Source organism: Symphalangus syndactylus, chromosome 2, assembly GCF_028878055.3.
Source record: "Symphalangus syndactylus isolate Jambi chromosome 2, NHGRI_mSymSyn1-v2.1_pri, whole genome shotgun sequence".
NCBI classification, from domain to species: Eukaryota; Metazoa; Chordata; class Mammalia; order Primates; family Hylobatidae; genus Symphalangus; species Symphalangus syndactylus.
This window is the reverse complement of record NC_072424.2, coordinates 100,607,328-100,616,565: the sequence shown is the minus strand read 5'-3', so window position 1 is coordinate 100,616,565 and position 9,238 is coordinate 100,607,328. Positions and strand designations below refer to the sequence as shown.

The window sequence follows — 9,238 nt, the reverse complement described above, 5'->3', positions numbered from 1 at the left end:
ATGGGAGTGTGTGTTATGAAAGGGGCTTTGAAGTGGGGAGCAAGGTGCTTCCATTTTCTGTTTTGTAAACTAAAAATAAAATTTGAAGGCCCCCCACAACGCGACCATCTGAACGGACTCTTTCCCCAGTCAGGGCACTCTAAAATTTAACCTGAAAGACTGGTTCAGGCCATGAAAAGGGGGATGGGGGGGTTGGACATGCGTAATTAACATCAACACAGACCTTAAGTCTGATAAGAAACATCTAAGGTCTGTTTTCTCTAAAGCCTGCTATGTGGAGACTTCATCTGTGTGATAAAATCTAGGTCTAACAACCCCTTATCATAACCCAGACATCCTTTCTATTGATAATAACTTTTTCAATCAACCAGTTGCCAATCAGGACATGTTTAAATCTACCTATGATCTGGAAACACCCTCCCTCCGCGCAGCTTCAAGTTGTCCTGCCCTTCTAGATTGAACCAATGTAAAATCTTACATGTATTGATTGCTGTATTATGTCTCCTTAAAATGTATAAAAGCAAGCTGTACCCTGACCACCTTGGGCACGTGTCAGGACCTCCTGAGGCTGTGTCACTGGCCCATCCTTAACCTTGGCAAAATAAACTTTCTAAATTGATTGAGACCTGTCTCAGGTACTTTTGTTTTACAGTTTCAAGTCCTGCCAGGGCAGCCCAAGTCCTGCTTCAGCTTTTGGATGATTCAAAAGCTTGCAAGAACCAAAGTGCATTCCAGTGGTGGACAAGATGGTCCTTGGAGTTTCTCAGTTCACAACCTCGAGAGTATGGGAAACAATGGAGCCAGAAAAAAATGGTGAGCTGGTGAGAGAAAACAACTGTAAGGATTAACAAAACAACTTAGGAGTTTTTAGTCCAAACATTTAAAGCTAGGAAAAGGATAAATTATAAAAATAGCTCTTTTCACTCCTTTTTTATTTTCCAATTTCAATATACTTTACTGGAAGTAACTGGTTGCAAAATAGTTTTTCAGTAAGCATAAAACAAGGCATACACATTTTGAAACTTAAGAAATGTTTGCAATCCTAAAAAGCACAGTATATTAAAATTAGTGGGTAGAAACACCATCCTTCTTTCTACTCACTCCACTTTCTTTTTTTTTCTTAATACTCGTTAAGAAGCAAAAAACTACAGTGCCCCAACATCTCTACAGGTATATCTCAACCATGGGCATATATTTGTAGGTCTCCATGTTCCAGGTGTACAAATATGTCATCGTGAGTGTGTATATCTGGGTGAGGGAAATCACATGAAAGAAGAGCAGAAGCTTCACAAAACAGCCTTAGCTTAGTTTGTATCACTGAGACCTTTGTATCATTTCAGAAATCTTCTTCCAGGGCCTGTTGGTCAAATTGCCTTTGGTCTTGGTAATTTTTCCTTTCCTTTAATTATGTTTCTTAACTATGTTAAGAAACAAAACAAAGATGGCAAACCAGAAAAGCTAGTGCATTGACAGGTTGACAGTGTGAAATAGAATTTGGTTTGAAGAAAAATGATTTGCGACTACCCAGAAAAATTTAGGAAGCGAACATGTTAATTATCTTCCCTCTTAAAATCATTTGTTCTACCACTGCAACTCTTGATCTTTCAGACCATTGCATCTTTGTTTCCCATTTAGGCCACCCAAAAACCTTTTCATTCTTCACTCTGGGAAACAGTTGTTATGGAAACTGGTGTCAGTGTTATTTGGCTTCATTTTAATGAGCTAAAGATAAATCTCTATCTTTGACTTTGTATCTTTAATAAGAGAGAGGCCAGAATCTGGGCTTCTGGTAGAGTGTAGGCTGAAATCCAGTTGTTAAGCAGCCCTCCACCAGAAGCAGAGATGGTGGCTGTCAGAACAGTTGGAGCCAACAACCTGTTCATGTTCTGTTTCATGCTTTTAAAGACAGGTAAACTGAGTGCAGTGGTATGTGCGAGTAGTCCCAGCTATTCAGGAGGCTAAAGTAGGAGGATCGCTTGAGCACAGGAGTTCGAGACTAGATTGGGCAACTAAGCAAGACCCTGTCTCTTATGAAAAAACAACAAAAAAAGAAAATTTTCTCATACTTATAGCTGTAAGTTAATTAAACATTTTTTTTTTCTTTTGAGACGGGGTCTCTCTCTATTACCCAGGCTGTAGTGCAATGACACAGTCTTGCCTCACTTTAACCTCCACCTCCCAGCTCAAGCAATTCTTGTAACTCAGCCTCCTGAGTAGCTGGGATTACAGAAATGTACCATCACACCTGGCTAATTTTTGTATTTTTAGTAGAGACAGGGTTTCGCCATGTTGGCCAGGCTGGTCTTGAGCTCTTGGCCTCATGTGATCCACCTGCCTCGGCCTCCCAAAGTGCTGGTGCTAGGATTACAGATGTGAGCCACTGTGCCTGGCCAGTTAATTGAACTTTGAATTAATTTATAAAAACTTACTGAAAACACTGGGCTGATTAAAAATGAATACAGTATTACATATAAGTGCTGAAATATATTTACCTCCTTAGCCTCCCAAGAGGCTAACAAAGAAAAGGAATGATCGGGGAGAATAAAATCTTGTGTTTTTGTTTCAGAAGAAAAGTTAGCTGAAATATTAATTTTGGAGAGGAAATAAAGAGAAATATTGCAAGATTTCCAGCTCTCAATATTATTCACTACTCATGAGAACTGGGACATGCAAATGTAACCTTCAATTTCCTTATTGGTAAAGTAAAAATAAATAATACCTGCCTTCTTGCGAAACATTGTATGGTTGAGAAAATGTATAAAAAGCATTTTGTAAATGATGAAATATGTAATAATATTTGTTTGTTTGTATTTCACAAATTCAGACCCCAGCCAGATACAAACAGGTATTTAATTTGGTTTGGTCAACTCAATCACCTTCCCTTTCTTCTCCCCGCCCTGCCCCACCACCCTGAAATTTTGAGTGTCTTTATGCACAGCACTCCATTTGCACTCTGATTGACTTTATCCAACTCAGTTTAGTTGTCTGGAGAAACATTTTTTATAATCCAGGATAAAATTCACTCCCTTTCTCTATTGCCTTTCAATAAGAAATTTTGATTACATGATATTTTGATTATATTTACCCTTTAATAAGACATTTTGATATACATCATTTTGTTTCTTCAAACTGTTTCTTCTAAAGACACTACTTCCACTGGGTGCGGTGGCTCATGCCTGTAATCCCAGCACTTTGGGAGGCCGAGGCGAGTGGATCACCTGAGGTCAGAAGTTCAAGACCAGCCTGGTCAACACGGTGAAACCCCATCTCTACTAAAAATGCAAAAATTAGCCAGGCGTGGTGACGGGCACCTGTAATCCCAGCTACTCAGGAGGCTGAGGCAGGAGAATCGCTTGAACCCGGGAGGCGGAGTTCGCACGACTGTACTCCAGCCTGGGCAACAAGAGCGAAACTTTGTCTCAAAAAAAAAAAAAAAAAAAAAAAACGACACCACTTCCGTAGCCCAACCCATTATACAAGGCTTCTCTGGGTCCTGGCCAAATGAATTTTACCATCATAGATTCTTCATGGAAAGCTCAACCAAAACTATGGCATTTCTGTATTTTCTAAGGCTTTTGCTTATTTTTTAAATTAGTATTTTAAACAAAGTGCTAACTTTTTCAGCCATACTTTATGCTGTAAGAGTGACTATTTTACTTAAAATTGTCTAATATAGAATTCTTATCCAGATTAGTGATATTAGAAACAACAACAAAATTTCACGTGTAAGATTTTTATTCAAATTTTATTTACATTCCAAAAGAAATTATAAAATGTATTCACTTGTTTATAAAAAAAAAAAAGGGGGAGGACAAAACTTTAATTCAAATTATAAAACATGATAAATTTTCAGATTAAAATTGGGCTAGTTGCTTGGAGTAACAAGCTTTTAAATCACCATTTTCCACCTTCACACCAAGGATAACCTTCTAATTAATGATCAGCCATGCTGTAATAGGATAGCACTGAGACTTGAGGAAACAGAAAAACTGAAGAGCTCTTCCAAGCCCAGACCAGGAACATTTTTATGCCTTCTCATAGTGGCGAACAGCAACCACATCACCAAAAGTAAGGGTCTGCAAGGTTCAAAAGATAATCAAATCTTTTTATACAGGAACTTCAGTCACCGAATTTTAAAGATCATCATATATGTGATCTAAGTATTATGCAAAAGAATGACATTTACAAACATTAAGTGCTGTATAAGCATTTCACATCTTGAAAAGAGACCCTATATTGATATACAGTTTATGTCTATGAAATGAGAATGAAGCAAAAACTGGGATTAGCAATTTAGATTCAAGTCAAAAGAATTTCTTTAGCCTTAAATTATCGGGTAATTGAGCAGATCAAGCGTGAGAAATGGAGTGTCTATGTTGTTTTCTCAGCTGTCTGCTTTAAAAGTGAATGAGTTTTATAATAGGTTTACATGACAGTTTTCAATTCTTAACCTAGATAAGTTTTGAATAGTCATTAGAAAATCCAGTCATTTGAGCTGATGGTATTTGGAATGACTTGTTCCAAAATCACGAGGAACATGTAAAGGTACAAATGTTCTCCTTACTTTGGTTGTCATGGTTTAGCCTATGTGAACCCAGGTAGGTAGGTGGATAGGATGTGGAACATCAGCTCTATTACTCTAATGTCAAATCTAACTTGAAGAGTTATTATAAAACCACTTTACAGAACTTAGGGGGTTTTGGTGCTCATCATTTTCATGTATTGATGTGATGTTCAGGAGTATAGTATATCCTTGTAGTCTATTGCTTTAATCTTCCTTTTTGAACTCAATCTTGACTGATCATAGTCATGCATGCCATGGTTGAGCTATCTACTTTTCTGCGTTCAGGAAAAAAAATGGAGGTAAAAGCATAAAGGAGAACTTCAGAGCGAATCTTTTAGAAATGAGTCCTTTCTTTTACTGATTGTTGCCAAAAAAAAGTGAGCAAATATCCTTTAACATGAAAAGAAAACTGTCCCTCTGCTCCCCACCTCCATCTCCACAGAAACATGAACATCTCAGTGTAGAACAGTGCTGATTGCAGTAGTCAAGGGGAGAAGGAAACATGAGTCCCCATTCTTAAACAACAAAACTTTCTCTGCTGTCATCTTACAAGGACTATGTAAAGCATTCTCACACCCTCCTCCAAAATTGAATGAGCCTACCCACCTATGTCAGTATCATCAATATACCACTGCAGGTCACACAAAAAGTGTCTGAGGAAGGCTTGATCAAGGCATAATATTTCTCCTAGTTTGTGATACTACTCCATCATTAGAGAAATTATTTGTTAATTATTTTATATTTGATCAATTTAGGACAAAAACAGACAGGGGAAAAGTCTTGTAAAGATGGAGTCAGAAATGCATCAGAGTGATACAAATGTAAGCCCAACAACCTCAATGATTGCCAGGAGCCATCCGGGAAGTAGGAAGAAGCAAGGGAGGGGGCCCGCAGAAGGACAGCAGCACTAGGGTTGCCTTGATTTCAGGCGTCTAGCCTTCAGAACTGAGAAAATTCATATCTGTTGTTTTAAGCCACTAAGTTTGTGGTACTTTGTTGTGGCAGCCTTAGGACACTATTAAATCCTCTTTTACAGATAATTCCTGGTAAGTAAGAAGAGGCTGATTGAAAAAAATATTTTTCATGGCTACCTAGTATTGAATATATATGTTTAAAAGGCATATGATGCATTCGAGAAAAAAACTGGAAAGAAGTAACATCAAAATGGTTCTCTTTGGGGGCTGGGAGCCTTGGCTCAGGCCTGTAATCCCAGCACTCTGGGAGGCCGAGGCGGGAGGCCGAGGCAGGAGGCAGGAGGCAGGAGGCAGGAGCATCACTTTGAGCTCAAGAGCTGTAGACCAGCCTGGGCAACACGGCGAAACCCCGTCTCTACAAAAATACAAAAAAATTAGCCCGTCGTTGGTGGCTTGCACCTGTAGTCCCAGCTACTCAGGAGGCTGAGGTTGTAGAGTCGCTTGAGCCCATGAAGCACAGGTTGCAGTGAGCCAAGATTGCACCCCTGCACTCCAGTCTGGGTAACACAGCAAGACTTCATCTCAAAAAAAAAAAAAAAAAAAAAAAAAATGGTTATCCCTGATGAGAAATCAGAGGGGATTTTAATTTTTTTTGTTATACTTTTCTGTTATATTCTAAATTATCTGCCCTGAACTTGTGTAACTTTATAAATTAAAATATAAACTGTTTAAAGATATCTTATTACAGGAGCTATAAAGTCATCTGTCTGAGATTCTCTTATAATAGCAATTATTTTTATATATTTCAGTGATTGGGGCTTTATATTAAATTTTATTTGAGAGACATCCATAGTTATCCTACAAAAAGTCTTTTGACACAGTTTTAGGCAAATCAGTGGCAACTTTTATTTTTTTAACTACATATGAATTTTTCTCTTTTTCTGCAATCTAAGAAGTTGAGCTGAAGAAGACAATTAACTAGGATCTTTTTGTTTCCCCTGTTTTACATGTAGTTAAAGAACCTTGCCAGTGATGTATTATTAAAGAAGGAAGGAAGGAGGAAGAATGGAAGGGGGAGGGAAGAAGGAAGGAGGTGAGAGGTGTGGGGAAAGGAGCAAAAAACAAGGAAGAATAGAGAATTGTCATTACTTACCATAACCATTTTGCCATCCTTAATTTCTCTTACAAAATTTGTTTCTTTGCCATCCCATTTCTGTATGTGAACAAGTTTGTCTCCATCCAGGCTAACAACAGACTGAGACCAAGAACAAAATGCAGAACATAGCAATAAATACAATTCAGATTTCTGATACGGAAGACAAATGATGTGATTTTTGAAAGAGTTGTATAATTGAATAAACCATGATCAATTAATTATCCTATTGTTATTTCTATTACTTCTAGATTTTCTATTGTGTAAATTTGAATAATTCATAATTTGATTAAAAAGTATACATCTAAATATAAAAATTTAATATATTAAAAACAAAAATCCTAAACTAGTGCTTTGCAGCTAGTCATCCCTCTAAAGAAAGCCTTAGAATGAGGCAAACTGTCTATTTAGTCAGTCTGAGGCAACCTGGGGAATTAAACAAAATGCAATCTCTCTTTCAAACAAACCTTATTAAATATTTTCTGAAATACAAGTTTGATATAAAATGTGAACAGTATATGGTAAGAAACAAATACAATTGAGATTTATGCTATAGCAAGTACCCATTGTTCAAAATATAACATATGCACACTAAACTATCTTTAGTGTATTTCTCCTTGGATTGAAATACTGAAAATATTCTATGCTTTCCAACATCTTAAAAAAAAACATGCATTGGAAATCTTTATTTTTATTCCCCGCTCCCCATCCCCACTCTGGAGAAGAAGCAGTTTCTCACCTTACAGTTTCTATCATCTGCAGTGGTTTCATCAAACTCTTCTCCCAGGTGGAAACTAATCTCCGTGTTCTTGAATGTGCTGAGAGTCCTGATGACCACTTTGTCTCCTTCTTGACTGATAATTACTGTTGGTTTGGTCACATTTCCCACCTGCCTAGTGGCAAAGCCCACGCCTAAAATAGCAAAGGGAACAGTACAGTCTGCAGCAACTTCCAAAATAACTCACAAAGCAAGAATCTGCTTTCTGATTCTGGAATCCAGGTTCTAAAGTGTAAGTTTCATTAGAACATGATTAGCCCATTAATCATGTAAAACACTACTGTGATAATAAGTGGATGCAGAAGAAAACCAGAAAAGTCAGAGAAGCTTCATATTCTCCACAGAATAGCAAATGTTCTGTTTTTATTGGCCCTGGGTATGAAGGCAAGCAAATGCCACATTAAAAATCCATTCAGTGGAAAATGCATAGCCTAGCATCTGATCAGGACAATGTGATCTGTCTTTGCCTCTTGCTGACCTGATGAGTGAAAAATGGAATCTGCAAATATCTAAAGCTGCACGTTAAGAAGAGAACAGCCGGTCTGATTGTTACCTACCTAGAGCCTTCATGTACTCATCAAAGTTCTGACTGTCAGTCAGCTTCCAGGTAGCACAGAAAGCCTCCACCATCCTTGCCCTTTCCCCTCTTTAGAGACAGGAGTGAGGATCTTCTGGTCTAATTGCCACTGCAGCTCAGAAGACCCTTTACACATCAGCAAGCAGCTCCTGCCTTCTTATTTGGAAAGAGGGTGGGCAAAAATCCAATGATTTAAATTACAAACACACCCCTCCAGTGTCCCTCTTTCCAAGAGGCTGTCACAGAGACAGGAGAAAGGAAGGAGCGCTCGAGTGAGGCTCCGATCCCCTGTGATTGGCTCAGGCCACTGGGTTAGCGGAGTAGGTCGAGTTCCTCCCAATCCTCACACTACAGCCCTTATGCCTGAGAAAGCTCGGCAGGGATTCAATGGGGCTGGAGGCAGGGAACGAGAAAATGAGAGAAGGGCTTTCAGGTTTGGTGAGAAAAAACTTGGCAAAGGCAATCTTAGACTGCAAGGAAAGAAAAAAGATGCACAATGGGGCATTCAGATTGATTTCCGTTAATGACAAAGCTGGTCACAAATGAGGACCCCTTAAAGAAAACCACTGAAATGCCAGACTTCACAGACAAAGGAGAGTGAATAGTGTGTTATTTTCTCTCATAGTTACATAGAGAGCGAAATGCAGGCTAGAGTATGCCAAACTGAAAAAGGGGCGGGGGGAGGAGCTGTAAATGCCTTCCCTAGATATACTGCTTGAAGGCTACTCTGACTGTGAATGAGGAAGCACACAAATTTGGGTCCTTTCCCAACACAAACCGAGAGAATTTAAAGATCCCGTTGTCCTTTCTAAAAATGTGAGAACGAGATTGAGTTGGAAAAGGGACCTAAGGAAGAGTATGGTTAGGACTTACTAATGAGGTACAAAAATAAAGAAAAGAATGTTTTTCCCCCCGACCTCCTTGAATAGATTATAGAATCCATGTGGAAAAACCAGACAGAAGATTATTTAGTAAGACTTTGAATTACCTGCATTCTAGGACCTTTTGATTTCCTGAGGCCACATCTACACAAATACAATCTGCATTTGTTGGGAGTTAGTGATGGGGAAGGGCAGGAACTGGAGGAGAGGTAGGAATCAGAAGGGGTTTGGTTTCAGTTTGCCCTGGCTCAGGGTTCCCCAAGAATGGCAAATACCTTGAGGGTTCTAAGCAGAGTATTTAAAGGAAGGCTCTGAAATTCTCATTCACCCAGAGAGATTCCTTCCTGACTTACTAGTGCGGACCAGCAATG

At 38.7% G+C, this 9,238-nt stretch overlaps 1 protein-coding gene across 2 annotated transcripts; it reads right to left on the bottom strand.

The window, feature by feature from the left end:
* Positions 1-3,717: 3,717 nt before the first annotated feature.
* On the bottom strand, positions 3,718-8,297 carry FABP7 (fatty acid binding protein 7). Of its 2 annotated transcripts, XM_055243948.2 has the most exons (4): positions 7,967-8,280; positions 7,371-7,543; positions 6,632-6,733; positions 3,718-4,076 (listed from the first exon to the last, which is right to left on the bottom strand). In XM_055243948.2, exons 1-4 carry the CDS (start codon positions 8,037-8,039, stop codon positions 4,026-4,028), a joined length of 399 nt encoding a protein of 132 aa, XP_055099923.1. In that variant the 5' UTR covers positions 8,040-8,280; the 3' UTR covers positions 3,718-4,025. The 2 variants fall into 2 exon arrangements, with proteins under 2 accessions (XP_055099923.1, XP_055099912.2); XM_055243937.2 differs by lacking the exon at positions 3,718-4,076 and having other exon boundaries at positions 6,442-6,733; positions 7,967-8,297.
* Positions 8,298-9,238: the final 941 nt, after the last annotated feature.

Bases quoted from the DNA above. Each gene is read 5' to 3' on its own strand.
- FABP7 (XM_055243937.2), bottom strand. From the start codon at position 8,039: ATGGTGGAGGCTTTCTGTGCTACCTGGAAGCTGACTGACAGTCAGAAC. The intron at 7,544-7,966 runs GTAGGTAACAAT...TTGCTATTTTAG, and splicing joins TGAGTACATGAAGGCTCTAG to GCGTGGGCTTTGCCACTAGG. The intron at 6,734-7,370 runs GTGAGAAACTGC...TCTTGGTCTCAG, and splicing joins CAGATGATAGAAACTGTAAG to TCTGTTGTTAGCCTGGATGG.